The 16,815-nt window shown below is 40.2% G+C and overlaps 1 protein-coding gene across 5 annotated transcripts in view; it reads right to left on the bottom strand.

Moving 5' to 3' along the window:
- Positions 1-378: 378 nt before the first annotated feature.
- TACC2 (transforming acidic coiled-coil containing protein 2) overlaps positions 379-16,815 on the bottom strand; it is a 148,962-nt gene continuing 132,525 nt past the window's right edge. For all 5 annotated transcript variants that reach the window (XM_075026544.1, XM_075026548.1, XM_075026545.1 and 2 more), the window contains 7 exons: positions 15,397-15,540; positions 14,397-14,473; positions 9,828-9,871; positions 3,530-3,690; positions 2,828-2,934; positions 1,582-1,702; positions 379-604 (listed from right to left, as the gene is read on the bottom strand). In XM_075026544.1, the coding sequence (XP_074882645.1) occupies positions 539-604; positions 1,582-1,702; positions 2,828-2,934; positions 3,530-3,690; positions 9,828-9,871; positions 14,397-14,473; positions 15,397-15,540 (720 nt within the window). In that variant the 3' untranslated portion in view covers positions 379-538. The remainder of the gene's footprint in view (positions 605-1,581; positions 1,703-2,827; positions 2,935-3,529; positions 3,691-9,827; positions 9,872-14,396; positions 14,474-15,396; positions 15,541-16,815) is intronic.

Below are 16,815 nucleotides of genomic sequence, written 5' to 3'. Positions count from 1 at the left end.
AAGTAAGCAAATGAAGTACATAAAATAGAGCCATACTTATCTTCAACTTTCAACGAAAAAATTTATTTACAATAGAGAATTTCATTTAAGTGACATGCATTTTCATTTTTTTTTCATTTTTGATTTTATTTTACAAATCAGCAAATGCAGATAAAGTTTACACTCCTTAAGGCAAGAGTCCCCATGCAAGTAATACATGTTTATATTAAATCCAAAAGACATCCAACATGGGAACTCATGTACAAAGGGAAGGCTAGGATCAGCAATTTGTAATTTCTTAGAGAACTTGACAATCTCCCTGATACAGGAACTTTGAGATCAACTTGCTATGAATTATACTATGAAAATGCAAACAATAGCAAGAAATTCTGATAGTCATCTTAGTACTGCATACAATTAAATCAACTTTATTTAGAAAGAAAATACAGTAGTGCATACGAAAAAGTGAAAATATAACCTGTCCACATAAATGTATGGACATCAGTGTGCCAATGGTCATATTGCACTCAATATCGAAGTCCAGAAATTTGGTTAAAAGTTAGCTTTTCCCCATTTTGGCAATCAGTTCATCACAAATCTTTGTTAATTCTTCTATCTCCTTATTCTGGAAAATAAAAGGCAATATTAAATATTATGAAAAATATTGTTGCATTACAATGAGTGGGGTTTTTTTTAAATTATCCAACCTTTGGGAGAAGTGTGGGACAATTAAGCTTTCTCCAATACTGAGAACAGAATATCTATACATATAAAGAGAGATATATAGGTATATATATACATACATAGTACAGCTACATATAGTGCATTCTAACAATATGCTTACTTATTTCACATACAGATCCTTCAGCTTCAATAAATACAATTTAGCACTAAAGCAGACAGCTTTACAGCAGTCGTTCCTAGCACACAATAATAATACATAGTGTAAATTTGTTTCTAGGCTGCACTTTTATAGCATTATTTTCAACCTGTTTTCCAGGGGTTCTAAGCAAGGACGAGCTGTACTATACTGAAAGCAAGCTCCTTTGCTGAGCTAGAGAACACGAGATATAAATAGGGAATTCCTACAGTCACTTTTGCCCTAAGCTGTACAGATCTGCATCTGATCATTTTGTCTATGTTAACAGTGGAGGCACGTAAGCTAGCCTTGGAAGTACAGCTTAAACTAAAAATGGAAACAAAAACTGAAAGAAGAACTAAAACAAGAAGATCTGAAACCCGAGAACCAAAGCAAACCAAGGGCCCTGCTAAGTACACAGGTGCACACTGAGCTTTGACCAAGCCCAAATCAGCCCTGAGCGCTGGCCCGTGGCTGAGATCAAAGCCTGGCAGATGGGTCTGTTTGCCTGAACTGGCCAGTGCTCGCAGCTGATTTTGTTATAAGGTTTGGGCAGTGCTGCTCTCCCCAGGGCCGGGGAGCTGCCCAGCCAGCTGGACGTGAGGAGCAAGACAGGTCCTTGGGCAGATCTTGGCTGCAATCTGAGGTCCAGAGGAGAGCTGGATGCAGCCACTCTGGGGAAGTTTCACTTAACTTTGGTCATCCCGTTGACTTCTGCATTAAAGAGCTGAATTGCTATTTACCTTTTGTTCCAGTGTTCTTTCCAATGCGTCCACTTTCAGCTGCTCTTTACGAAGGCTGGCCTGATACGCTGCTTGCTCTTGCTGAGCCTTGCCTCTCACTTGTGCAATTTCAGCATTGGCTCTAGAAAAACACAGATTTTTGTCACGTCAGGTTCTCTACAGGAAAGGACAGTGGGTACCAAAGGACGGACTGCATCTTAACAGACGGGTGGTGAGGCCAGGGCTGCTTTCTGCATGTCTTTGAAAGTATTCTGAGACTTGTCCCTAGAGACTTCTCATGACTCCCTCTCTTGCTCACCAGAGGCTGCAAAGTCTTTTCTTAATGCCTGTGGCATTCCCTTCACGCTTCTCTCAGATATCTGTGCTGGGTTCACAAATATCACTTAGGTAGAAGTGTTTTATGACCGTTTCTAAACTTATCTCCAGCTCTAACAGACTAGACTCACAGCTGGACAACAGCTGGAAAGCAAATCCAAGTCTTACTTCACTTTAGGCACTGAACAATCCCAGTGACATTTTGGAAACATCTCTTGGGTCTAGGAGACTGTAATATAAGTCCTGAATGTAATCCCTAGAAATGCTTAATTTGTCATTACACGGAAACATAAAAAAAAATATATTCAAAAAAATCAACCAGCGCTGCCTCTCTTAAGCCACAATCCGATGTTTTCTCCTTAACGGTGGCTTAAGGAGTTACTATCCATGCACATCTGGCACGATCTTTTGTGCAACTATTCCTCGTCACCCTCAGCACAAGTTGGGCTGATCCAGCTTAGATAACCAGCGTTACTAGGGAGAGACCGCCTGACTGATTCTGCACTGAAACAGTCGAGCAGCACTTACATGTTCTGTTCTGCTGATTGACGCAGGGGCAATAATACAGCATGGGGCAATAGCAAATCTCTGGGGGCAGGAATACTGGCTGCAGGTGCAAATATCTGAGCATAGACCTCCATAGCTGCATAAACCTAGCTAATGGCTTCTTTCTTGTTCTTCCCTGGAAAATATGTTATAGAAACATGAAGACATTTGATAGAGACAGAAATTTAAGGTGTTGCATATAGTCAGGAGCTGGAAGAAACACCAGCACGTTACAGAAGTTCTCATTACAGCATTTCATTCCACTCTCCATCACAGAGCAGCCTGTGCTCTGCATATTGAAGGAGCAGGTTTGGGATGCAAGGTCCAGCCACAGGAATCCTCCTGCAGCATGAACTCCTGAAAAGACACGTGTACAATCAATTACCTGTCCAGTTTTTCCTCAGCATGAATTTTGAGTGCTTGATACCTCTGCTCTTCCTTCTTCACTCGTGATAAATATTCCTGCGCACATTTCTTTAACACTTCTTCATTCTTAAATAAGAAGATGACATTAAATTTAATCCAAGAGGTTGAAGTGTAGGACAGGCACTTATTTGCAGGAGTCACATTCAGATATTGCAAAGGCTGCAGTCTAACTAACACTGACACCCCCACACAGAGGCCATCTGAAGCAATATTACACGATGCAAAAAGCTTTACAATTCTTCTGTTTGCATTTGATACATGGCTGCAATCCTTCATCTGAGGATTACGTTATGTCACGCACTTTAGACATAACCTCTAACCTTAGGAATTCATGTCCTAGGTTTTAAAAGAATGCTCAATCCAGAAGCCAGCCCTGACATGTGCTCAAGTCCTGTGGTTATGTGACATCTATTCAAATCGCAGTGCCACACATGGGAGCAAGTTACTCTTGTGCAAAATCTTCATCTTTTTAAAGCTATTCCAAAACAAAAGCACAAATAAATGAGCATTCACGTTCTCCCTCCCCCCCCCAGCACACTGCACTCTAATGTAGTACATCAGATTTGACTGGAAATGATGTGCCTTCTGTTAAGTAGCACTGGTATACATGACAGTCTGCTCAGCTTTGCTCTTTAAAGGAGGAGACTTTAACACAACTCACCTTCCGAAACCCCTCCAATACTTCTTTCATTTTTTCATATCTCCTGAAAAGATCTGCCAGTGATTTCTCCACTGAGTTCAGATCTGCCAAAGCTTGTTCCTTCTCCACTATCAGTTGCTGAACAGTGTGGTGGGAGACAGATTTCTCTCTCTGTTCATCCTCTGTTAGAAAGAAGAGAGGGGGAGGAAAAAAAGTGATTTTCAGAAGGGTAATAGTAGTAAGAACACTGATTTCACTATCATCTATAGTTTCTACTATATGGTGCTCTACGTTGTGTATTAGTAAGTTTGCAGGATCCAGAAAACTCATTCTTATATAAAGACACAATCCTGTTTTGGAAAAAGGTTGCTAAATACAGTGATATTTAAATATTTTGATGTTGGGGAAAAATGTGAACATATCTCTGTACTGATGATTTATTTCACTCTGAACTCAGCTGTTCCCATGAAAAAGGCAGGTGTTGGATTTCCTTTGTTTTCCTGAAGATGCACTAGCTGAAGGAAAGGACATTTATGCATATTACTAGCACTGGCAATAAATTATTTGCCACTGATGATATGTGCTTGTCATCTCCTGGCATCTCTTCTAATCCTGTACAAACAAGGCACTTTGTTTAATGGAAATCAACTCAAATTCTTCCCTTGGAAATACAGTGTTTTGCAAACTGTCATTCTTAGGATTACTGTAGCAAGTGCCAGAAAGGAAATCAAACATTAAACTGACTTTCTAAGTTCTGGACTGCAGAAAACATCTTCCAAGATTCTCCTGTGTATAGTTAAATTCGAGGCAGGGATGGTGGGAAGAACACAACACGAATCCAAGTCCACATGAAGAGAACTTTTCAAAGGAATTGACCCAGTAATAAATTGGAATACCCATATAACACTGGAAGAAAAGGTCTGGCATTGTCTTCCAAAATGCTTCCTCATTGTTTGCTTCATATCCTAAAATATGATTTTTTGTGTCCATGTTTTAAGGGCTACTTTGAATGATACCAAAATGAAACCAACCTGCAAAACACAGTGGTTTTATATGACCATTCTCCTATGTCTATGGTGGAAACTAAAATAAGGTAAGAAGTTCTTGCATGTAAAAAGCGCAGGCCATTTCAGAATCTACAACTTTTCATTCAGGCCTTTATATTTTGAAATACAAAGAACTAAACAAGAGTTGGTTTTTTTTATTTGAATAGAAGTCTTCATCTGAATTAAAGTATTTCATAGTGCTGGTCAGTGCTGAAATGTCAAAGTTGATACTGTCAATTCTCAAACTGAGATTAATCTCTTCCTTTTGCATATGTCGATCCTTTCATATTCTTTTTTGCTAGCCTAACTAAGCCCAGAGCAGCAACAATGCCACACCGTGTGTCAGCTCATGTTGGCTATGTTCCGTGCTCCTCTGCATGTCCCCTGACAGCACTTTGCTGGGGCAGAGCCTGATCTGAGGTTATTTTGCTCTATATGATGCAGAAGACGGAACGAACCAGAGAAGCTCTCAGGACCTGCACCGAGTTTGCAGCACTGGAAGCTGCAACACCTTTATTCTACTGATGAACAAACACCTTTGACATGGCAGAACTGAAAAACCCAGAGCCCTGTAATGCCACACCAGTTTGATAACATTTAACATTTCATAAAAAGTAAATATTCTTTTCTATTTTGCCTTCTTAACGATACTCTGTGGTCATCTGCAATGTCAAAAGAACATATTCTCAAGTAAAATGAGAAAACCATTTGTCATCTTTTGTTTATTTTTCTACATCTGAGAAGTTGTCACCTGGTGTTCCAGCACAAGGTTTATTTAATCACGCTGGAGATTACACACTGTCTAGCTTAATTCCAAAACACTTACTGGCAGGATCCTGTTCTTTGGCAAAACCTCTGTCGTCGTAACTCTGTGCAGGGGAAAGGATCCGTTTGCATGATCACGTAATGTACTTAAATGTATTTAATGTCAGAACTCTACTTTTCTGAGACTGCTGTCTGCGGTATTTTAGCAACTTCCTTCTTATTTGTTTCTAGGGCAATCTAGAAAGTTAGTAATTTGTGACTCACTCCCTCGCAACTACCGAGCTCTTCCTGTACGTCCCAGTGCATCGCTGTGCCCTCCTCTCTCCTCAGCTGGATCTCAAACCCTCATTCCCAGCCCCACTTCGACCTGCACACGGGAATTAGGGGCAAGGATATCCGATGCTCCTCTCCTCCTCTCCCTTCCACTACATGCTAGAGGTGTCCACGGACCAGGGAGCGAGTTGAGGCCTCGTTCGACTCCAAGGGGAAAACAGGAATTTATATTGGGGAAGAGAGTGACATATAAATTGAAAAGAGGGAAAGTTTCCAGTGAGCTTTAGGAAAGGGGCATCCGATAATCTCAGAGAACAGTTAAGATACATTTAAAACCAAAGTGGCTAAATAAGCAGAAACTGGAATCTGGCTGGAGGGGGCCTGGAAGAGCTACGTGAAATTTTCTAAAACTATGAATTAGCTTTAATGAAAAAGCCGCTTAGTGGCACTGTGCTGCTAATAGTCTGCCAGTCAAATCTTAGTTAAGCAGTTACAGATACTTATTTCTAAAGATATTTATGAGGTTATGCGATTAAAATATTTTAATTAAATGGCTTCCATGTCTGCAACACATACTGTCCACGGCTCACCAACAATTACAACAGTATGCTCAGGACTAACACTATCCAAATTGACAGAATCAGAGCACCACCACAGCAGATCCGCTTTCAGGCTCAGCTCGGTATTACTTACATTACTTAATGGGAATGCAGCAAACGGAGAACAAAAGCAAAAGAAACTAAAAATGCAAAATGCTGGTGTGAAAGTTGGTGAAAAGCTTTACTTACCAGGCTTGCCTGATTTGTTTTTGCAAGCAAATAGCAAGAAGCAACAAAAACGGAAGCAAAATAGAAAATCAGGAATTGTTAGGAAAGCAGAAAGTAAGTAATGCAACAACCTGTAATGCACAAAGCATAACATCTGTTTTTCAGAATGAGAATTTAATTATGTATTTAAACGTACAAGTATAAGGATACATTTTTAACAGAAAAAAACCCCAACATTACAAATCCAACAATAAAAAGGAAATCCACGACAGGGATTTGGGAAGGGAACTGTGGATGGCTGTGATCAAGGGGTGTGTGTAGGGTGAGGTGCAGGGAACATCGGGGTTACGCAGGCTCCGCTCCATACGGCTGTCAGTGCCACGCAGTCGTGAGCTGCAAAACTTGGGCAACAGTCAGCAAAGCAGTAGCTGAAGCAGCAGGCTAGCCTGGAAAGCCTGTTCTTTTTTCTCCCCTCTCCTCAGTATAAACAAGAATGTGTTAGGGGCTGAGGCAAGTGTAAGAAAAAAGGAAAAAAGGTTAAAGCGCCAGGAAAAAATATGCAAAGAGACGCTAACAGGGATCTATACACTGACAGCTTGCAAGCTCTAGCTGTACGGAGTGTGGCATGAAACTAATTGCGTAAGCTAAGTCGGGTACTATTGGGTTCCATACGTATATGACAGCAAATACTAGACCTGCCACAGCCCTTGCAATTAAAGGCAATTACTGTTTGCAATGCATGTTTTCAGTGCCTTTACAGGCAAACATGCACAATCACATATTGTTAATATGGAATATTTTCAATACTCATTATACATACACATGACAACCTACAAAAAGCTGAGCAGGACCTATCAACCACACTGAATATTCATTAACGGGATTTGTGAAATTGGTTCACTTGTAATGCCCTCCTAACAGGGCTGTATAAATAGCTCAGAAGGGTTAAATCATAAATAGAAACAGCACAGGCATTTCTTTTGTTAAAATGCATATTTTGCTTTAGCAGCAAGGCATTGTTGTGATAGTAGTTCAGCGAAGTATATGCAAATAGCACACAGACAATAATTTTCCTCCACAACGTGGCATTTGGATGAGTGAATTCCTTTATAAAAAGGGACAGTAATTTATGACAAATGACAGGAGAAAGTGTGGCAATTAGATAAAAAATTTACATTAAATGCAGGGAAAGGAAGCCTCGCATTTAATGTATTACCATGCTGTAGAATTTGCATACTGCTCTTAATTAAAGCATGCTTTCTGTGTCACTGTTGTTGTTTCAGTTCCTTTGCAAATGGACAGCAAATTACATTACTTACAGCCATAGCTCTTAAAAACTTGCCATAGATCATTTGAAAGACTCTGACTGATACTCTGAATTTGAAGTTTAAAGATCTTTCTACTTTCTCAGTGCTCAGTGGCCCGATGCTTTACTTATCCTTGATTTTTTTGCAACAAGAGGAAATGGCAATTGTAGAATTTACTATGTACGCCATGGCTGTGCCTTTGCCTTAGGATCCCTATTCCATACCTTCTTGTTGCACTGCGGTGTCACAATTTGATTTTATTTTTTTTTTGCAATTCTGTTTCTCAAAAATATAATTTGAATTTGTTATCAAAAAGAAACTTCTGTTGCTAACTACATGCATATGCTTGGGAAGACAGGTCCTCTGTTTGTACATATGAATGGTCAGGTTCAGGGACAAAGCCACATACCAGACTATGTTTAGCGTAAACCAAAATGAATTCAGTTCTTCGCGTAATCTGGTCACTTATTTTAACACTTGCACGATGAGCATGACAAACGTTACGTCAGAAGGCAGGCAAATTTGCTCAATTGTACACACAAAAGGCAACGGAGGCATAACACCATAGAGAATGAAGCCAGGCATGTTATTATTATATATTATTCATTATTACATATTATATTACCATATTATATAGATTATTATAATGACATTTACTTATTTATTTATAGGCCCATTTTTCCCTTCACTTGAAAGAAGGCTGGGGTGTCTCCCAATGGCTGAGAAATGCAGGAAGGCAGCAAAAGCACCAGACATTGAACTACTTTCCCCTGGTCTCTTTGGGCAAAAATAAGCAAATTCACTACAAACGTATGTAAACACAAGTCAAGCATTAATTAAAAGAAAACAATTTAAAAGAAACCAAAAATATGGGGGGTCACACAATACAGACTGTATATGAGGGGACTGCCATTTTAAAAGTGGCAAAACAATATGATATGTTGAGAGCTGTAATAAAAATCCTTACTGGTTAAAAACCTGTTAGGAAGATGCAGGTATGCCTGTTGTGTTCCTGGCACACTATACTCTCTGTGACAGTTCTCTCAGGAGGAGTAAGAAGTAAAATTAATTTCTTTTTATTTTTCAATAAACATGGTGCGAACAGGCTGGATTCATAACACTCCCGGCTCACAGATACCATTAGCTAGGCTAGCCTTTCTCCTGCATCTCACAGCCCAGATTTAATTCCAAGGCCACTCCTAATGGTTTTTAACAATATTTCACAGTTCTCTGCTGCTTTACTCGAGCTTGTCCAGACAAGCTTGGTCCTGCTTTCTCATCAGCCACGTGTTCTTTTCCTGCTCTTCCCAGCAATTTTGGCCATAGAGGACCCACAACCCCGCTCAGCTGTTCGCCTTTCTGGGAGACAGCTCGAGCTGAAGCAGTACAGGGCAGTACAAGCCACTGGTGCTTTCTATAGCCAGACTAAGAAAAAGAGCTTTGGAAATCTTATGAGGAGCTTTAAAATCACATCCCAGGGGCCAGACCTCCCGCACTAAGGAACCACATGAGTCCTGCAACCTTTGGTTTTGAAACGCTACTGCACGTAGCGTTTTTCATTTGTGGGGCATGCTGTTAACAAAGGCGTTTTCTAATTACTGTGAGGCAAAACATGTCATAATTTAGACCTTAAAGGAGACCCCTAAGTCAGTAAATAACTGGGGAGGTGGATTGGCCACTTATAATCTCTCAGCTGGGATTGGAGTTAATCTAGGTTTTGGTCTGACCAAAGTACTTAGCACAGATAATCCCTGTTGTTGTAAAGAGCTAAGTTTGATATCTCCCATGTGAAACAGTTGGGAGCGGATGACTAAAGGGTTTTTAGGTCATTGAAAGTCTGTCCTGGAGATACCCATGAATTCTGGGCAAAGCATTTGAACGTGTTTCCTATGGGACAGTTATCTTTGATGCAGAAGAAAAAGCCCTGACCTTTCTGTATTACCTGGACTGCCTCGGGGTCTGCTTTCTGTAAAATGAAGCCCTAGCTTTTCATCACAACCTGGCAGCACACACTGGTGTCCTCAGATGCATTCACAATTCCCAGCAGCATCAGCAGATGCAGCTAGCATCAAAATTAAGCCCACAGACTTCAACCATGTTTCTAGGCTCTTTTCGGAAAATCAGAGTGGAGGATAGCATCTTTCAGAGTAGAAACACCTACCTATCATCTGAGCAATCGTCTTCTCATATTCTGAAACTATTTTCCTATAAGAGGGAAAAAAAAGAAAAGCTTTTGGCAAACATCATAATTGCTAATGCTTACTTAGCAAATAATGCTACTCAATAACTGAACTATAGTATTTTAAGAGATACAAAACCCCTTCACACTTTTATATGCTCCTTATTACCTAAGTAACAAATAAAACTGGTGGTTTAAACATTGCACCTGATTTTTAATTCCCCATGTAGATCAACACAGGTGGAGGAGTGAAAAGGGATTGCTTTGAAACAAATTTTGTTATTTGAAACATGCCCGAAGTACATTACTGATCATGATTTAAATATAAACAGTATCACATTGGTCTAATTCAGGAGCTACAAGAGTCTGATTTTTCCATTACTTTCTGCCCTCTTCTCCATGTACGTGTTTGCTTACTTTTAATGTAAACGTTAAGTAAAGTTATAACTGGTAGCAAGTAAACCTAACAGGAGTATAGCTGGCCCTCATCCAAAATATATCTGATCTTCCACTCTCCAAATGTGACTAAATGATCCATTAGCACTTAAGAGAACAAGACCAAAATATTCAATTATGTAGCACAAAATCCATCATGTCCTATTTCCCAAATCTGTTTTTGAAACAGAGGTGGCAAAATCTTACTTCTAAGACTATTTTATTTCATATACTCACGGTAGGTTTTGAATTTCCTTCTTGAAAAAAGGTTAGCCAAAATAAGCAGATTAAATGTGATTTAGAAAGATGATCTATCCCTTCCCAGAGCCAAATAAAGCTAATAAAATGAGACTCGCTTGATCTGCGCTTTGATTCATGAGCCACGTAGGACTGTCTACGAAAACCAAAATTACCCCACACTTCATCTGAAGTGGATATTCAAAATAGTTCACTGGTATTTGAATACATCTCTTTCGAAGTCTTAGCTCACTTTCACTTGCTCCATTTAGAGAAGTCTGCTGCAGTTGGTGAGGTTACAGAAAGGATGTGGGAAAATCCTGAGACAAAAGTCAGTAAGGAAAGGAGAAACTTGTGGAGCTCCCAAAAAACTAATGCAATATTGCCTGTCTCAAATCTGAATCACAAACAGAGCCCAAGAACCCCTGAGAAGGCCACTTGACCCAAAGGTCAGTGGCATCTCACTTGCCCTGGTCCTGCAGAGCATTCAGCACAGCAGGGGCTTTACAGCTGCGTACCCCACTGACCTCACTCAGGCTTCAGGTAGAAACAATTTTCGGTACTGGGGCCAGAGCCTGTTTCTGCACAGCTCGCTGTGCCTCCAGCCACTGCCTCCGCTGGGATCTGCTTGGATGCTGCTTTCCCTGCTGTCAGTCCTGTTGTTTTAATTGCCTTTTTCTTTTTTTTCTTTTTTTTTTAAACTATGAATGACACTTTTGAGAGCAAAGATAGCTGCAAGAATTTTCCCCTAAAAGGAAGGGATTGGTTTCATGTCCAAAGAAGATTACCTCAAAAGCCTGCTGTAAGCAGTAAGGATTTTAAAGCCATGTCATATCCTTTAGGCACCTTTAGAAAGTTTTATCATCCTAGAAAATGGAGCCAAGGACTCAGGGCAACGAATATGACATTAAACACTGTTACAACACTACAGCACTTCCCAACCTAGGCTGCGCCGTGGAAGTTGGCAGCAAAGTGAAATAACATTATCTGTTTCTTATTTTTACCAGCTTAGACTAGTTGAAGTAGGTACCACATTCTCTGCATTATCCAGCCGTATGAATCATGTGGCAGCTGTTCAATAGAAATGGATATTGCAATGACACATTGGTTTTAATAATACTCAATTTGGAAAGCAAGGTAGTCAAGTGAAGTCTTGTTCCAGATTCATGTCAAAGGCCTCTTTCAGTCAAGCAGCCTAAATAATGGTCATTATGGCTGGGGAACTAAAGGATGCTGGCTACATCATTCCTCTCTGTGACGGTACATCTTCAACTCTAGCTTGACATTCTGCATAGGTATTTTTGGCATTTTAGAATGAATCCATATTCAGTCTATTTATTGACTTCCTGCAGTTTCCTAAGTCATAAAACCACCAAAATCCAGGGCTACAAAGGATCTCAGAGGTCATCTGCTTGACTGCCCTTACTGAGGCATAATCAATGAGATGCCCAAATAACCATATTTAAATATGTCTTGCCTCCCTCTGGTTGTACCCTTGAGTACGGAGCCCAAGGTATAGCCACCTTAGTTTAGCTCTTTGATCGTTATTACATTATTACAACTTCTCATCTTGGCTACTGTCCTCTGGAGTGGAATTTCCTCCAGTCTGACATTTTTCTGGAAACTTAGCTAAACTCAGGATATTCCAGGTAGAGTATGCAGGACTTGGCTAAAGAAGCATTGCTTCTCTTTCTGTGGAAAGTGATGGTTTTGTGCTTGCAACTGTAGTTAATCCCTTCACTCCTTTCTTATCATTATATCATACCTAATTGCTGCATCTCTAATTTACCACACATGAACTGTTTCAACATTTAATCCTCCAAGAGAAATCTTTCTTTGTGCACACATGCATGTTTTATCATTTTGTGACAATATTAGTCAGATTTTTTTTCAGCCATGTGTTCTAGGGATGTGCCTGTAGGAAATTTGGCTTAGATAAAGTGGGGTTTTTTCAAATCAAATTTTATTGAGGGTGTAGACACACAAGCAAATTACTGTGAGGAAGATGAAGGTACAGATCTACAGTGTGCCAGCTGCTTGGTGTGACCCCCTGCTCTCCTTTCATTAAGGAATAAGCAACCTCTGTCAGTGCCTGTTTGCAGCCAGCAGGCACGTGCACCCGGGCAGTGTCTGGAAAACAGACCAAGTACCACACTTGAGCGTGTACTGAACGTTGAGACATTCCTTACACAATTCCTCATTTTGTTTATTCCTTGTTTTGCTTCCTCAGTTTGACTGCTTGCAGCAGCTCCTTTCCATTTTGCCTCATTATGCATTTGAGGGCTATGCCAGGGTTTTGTTTCCTTTCCCAAGCAGAGCGAAAGAGAGGTGAGAGAACTCAGCTGGGCGCTGGGAGATGGTTTTTTGAAAGAAATAAAGCGGCTGCCCTTGCCTTTTGCAGATGCTTCTCTTAAGATGCTTTGGCTCAAAGCCCTGCGCTGCTGCTATTCAAATCTGCCATGTGCGACTCCTGGCACCCATGCTAGCGTTTGCCGAGGTCTGCACCGCAGTTCCCCCTTACCCTTCCTCCCAAGCACAGTTTTCCTGGATATAAGCAGGAATTGCATATGCAGGCCATCACTTGATACAGCTCATTGGCTTTGGCTTTAAACTACTGAGACATTTAACTCTGGGAAGAAGCTGGTGGTAGAACAGAAGTGATTTTGAAGAAAATTCAGTCTCAGAAGTGATTGCAGAAATTATTACTTCAAAGAAGAATGCTAAAATAATCTGACAATTTCCTTTTATTTATGAGTTAAGGAGGGGTGTGGTTTTTCTGTTTGTTTGAAGGTAGAAAATAATAGGCTTTAAAGACTCCCTGAAATATTTTTATACATTCTCTTTTGCAATTGATGATTTTTCCAGATTCAGATCGGTGAGCAGGTCAAGCTCATTGGTATGTTGTTCTTATGGTATTACCACTGTAAAAAAAGAGAAATGCTGAAACTTTCAACTGACTAAATGGGAAGCAATAGTGATTCTTCGAGCAATACCGCTCACCTCATCCACTACAGTGATTTTGCTGTCACCATTGCAAGCAGTAGGACCTCAGCTAGGAAGGAAGGTCAAACCAGTTATGTTCCAGTATACAGATATTTAATGTAACAGAGGCAGGTTTGCGAGGAGAAATAGAATAGAACAAACTCAAAAGCTCAGGGTCCTTCTGTCAGCTCTCAAAGGGAGCAGCAAAATCCAAGATAACAATTGCTTAACTAAAATCAAGCCTAGTGTGTGCAGCAATTAAAAAGTGAGCTCAGTTCAAAGGAAAGGGTGTAGAATCTCCTTGAAAGTCAACACTCAGAGGCCAGAGTGGTTCCTCTGCAAGAAATGTTTTTCTACTGGCAACTGGATTTTTGTTTTCTATTGTTAAAGAAACTTTTTACAATAATGTCCTGGAGGGAGCCTGTACTACTCATACCTGTCTGCAAACCTTCACATTCTTTATTCTGTTGGCAAAACTATTTGTGGAGAGTGAATTTTAAATTAGCAGGTATATACGTCTGCCAGCTCTGCAGGCAGCCTCATTCAGTCAGGCAACAGAAACATTACTATGCAATCCATGTGAGAATTCACAGCACAAACTGGAGGAAATTCTTCCCTTACATTGACCTAGATTAAGACCTCTCTTATCTCAGTATTTTGAGGATGTAAATGAGATTAGCAACAAAGAAGTTGTCAATGATTAGCCTGAACAGGGGTGCCCACCACGTAGAGCAAAGACAAAGTATCAATTTAGGATCAATCCAAAGCCTGCAGTTAAAAATAACAAAACAAATTCAGCTAACTAGAACAGCTGTACAATCAAGGTACTCTGTGTACGGTCCACAGGCTGAAATGAGACTCTCTGTCAGTGTGATTAGCGACAAGTTAATAACCCACCTCATTTCCATCACTTCCCTTCTGCTTTCTTCATATTTCTCTTTCCACTCAGATACTTCTCTTTCCTTGGCCACAATCTGAAACAAAGAAAGCAAAGGAAAAATACAACAGTAAAACCAAGTGATCTATTAAAGAGGAAATTAAATAACTGTATGATATTTGATTTAATATCAAATTCTAATTAACAAAGGTATAGTTTTCAAGTGCATAATGGGTTCAAATATAAGCATCCCCAGTGAATTTTTTTTCTTTTTCAGACTGCAAGGTGCAATTAAAAAAGTTCAGATGTGAAATCATACTCAAGTTTTGAAAAACTAACTTAGGAAAGCAGATGCAATATTCTTGTTGCATGATTCATTCCTGATTACAACATGGACACTTCTCAAGAAATACTATATTACACTACAGTGTGTCTGATTTGGCCTGGTGCCAAACCTGAAATACTTCTGCACGTGGGTTTGGAACATGGTCCCCTGGTTTGTCCTCCAAGGGGGTTCTACTGCTTCTGCATGCATATTTAGGGCTGACTGTCCATGAATTTTTACACCCAAAGGACTGTGCTCCTTTGTGCTCCTTTCGTTCACACAATCTATCATAAAGTTTGGGATACTCTAACACTAGATTGTATCCATTTTTTAATTGTTATTGTAAGCCAGACTAATCTCGTATGTAGCTTTGTAAAATCCATAATTTTATTCCTATTTCTAGCATCTTACAATTTTTATATAATTATATAGCAATGTCGAGATGCACAGAGTACACGAGGTTAAAAATAAAGATTTATTTTCATATAATGTCTGCTTTTCACTTACGTCAAAAAAAGTAAGACTTGCAGTGTAGCACCTTTTGCTTTGGTAGCCTCTAGCATGGCTTTAGCATGGCTGAGAATGGTTTCAAGAAAAAAACAAGTGTTCATAATATGAATCATTTGGGAGAAAACAGGAAAGAAGCAAACCACAAGGCGCACATATTTCCTTTTCCAAATTCTGAAGAAAATTACCTCTGCTCTGGCAAGTCGTAGTGCAGAGTCTAAGTCTTGCTGGGGGTAGAGAAGACCCGTGGTGCCTTCTGCATCTGAGGTGCCGATCCGGGAGTACAGTGCACTTTTAGAGATGGAAACATCTGCTGGGATAGCAGGTTCTCTCTGTGTGTTTGTTTTTTTAAATACAAAGAAATGAACCATTAAATATGTACTTAGCTGATATGTTTTCTGGGTGTAGTGCTAGGCACCAGGGTCCTGAGCTAGGACTAGAATCCTGTGCACTACTAAATTATAACAGTAATAACACTGACAAGGAACTTTGAATTTAGCAGTCATAAAATATACATTTAAGATCCACAGTAAACACCAAGACAGCCATATTACCCTTACAGAGAGAAAATAAAGACAGCACTTTGCCACCAATATTTTAAGGTCCTATATTAGAAAATTTACTACTTTCTGATGCAGAAATTTCATCAAAATATCCACAAGAAATGCATGTCAGCAGAGGAAATTAGAATGAGAGGCAGAGAGCTTGTTAAGCTGAATTCTGCTTCCATAAAAACAGATCAAGAAACCAGAAGCAAGAGAACAGCTCACTTTCTTAGGTCTGACCTGCCAATATACTGTATCTATCATAAATGGTATTACATAAAAAGTGTAAATATCCAAGTGATACTGCTGCCCCACTAGTATTTAGCATGCGATTAGTAAGTCAAATGAGGTTTTATTTGCAGCTGCCCGTGTTGCTCCCGTCAGCAGCCCAGATTAATGCAGGAAGACAACAGCATGTGAAACGAGGAAGAGAGCAAAAGAGAGGTATGTGACACTGAGATGCACGAGATGCCTTGCAAACAACTCTAGATACCAACAATCCAAGTTACAGCACATTAAAACCAAGGAGATTATAAAAGACGGTTAGGAAAATGCTAAACAAAGAAACCCCCCCCATTTTTAGACACCATCCGCAGCAATGCCCCGAGAGCAGACCCCCCTGCAGCAGACACCCCCCCACAGCTGTGTGTCCCTGTGTCCCCTACCTACGCTTTGCATCTCGCCACCCACCAGCTAACACGCACGTGCTGACCGCCTGGCTGGGTATTGCCTCTGGCAGTCTGGGAAACAAAATGTTCTTTCTCTCAGCTGCTGCTGGGTCACAGAATAATTTTGGGGCTGGATGTGACTGTATCGCTGTTGCTGGGGTTTAATGTTCAACTCCTCTGTTAAATATATATGAAACTGGCCAAAGGAATCAGGATTACTGGGGACGGGGAGGAGAGGGGCAGATGGTACAGATACCACAGCCATCACCAAAACACTGCTTCCTTACAACACTGGACTAAAACAGGCTGGAGAATCAAAATGTCACAAAAAATTAAAATAAACTTTTTTTAAAAGAGGAAGCCCTCATGGAAACCAAACAGGGAAGCAAGTTAA

This window comes from Buteo buteo, chromosome 4, assembly GCF_964188355.1.
Source record: "Buteo buteo chromosome 4, bButBut1.hap1.1, whole genome shotgun sequence".
Taxonomy (NCBI): Eukaryota; Metazoa; Chordata; class Aves; order Accipitriformes; family Accipitridae; genus Buteo; species Buteo buteo.
The sequence above is the reverse complement of the archived record's forward strand: the minus strand, read 5'-3'. Positions and strand labels throughout refer to the sequence as shown.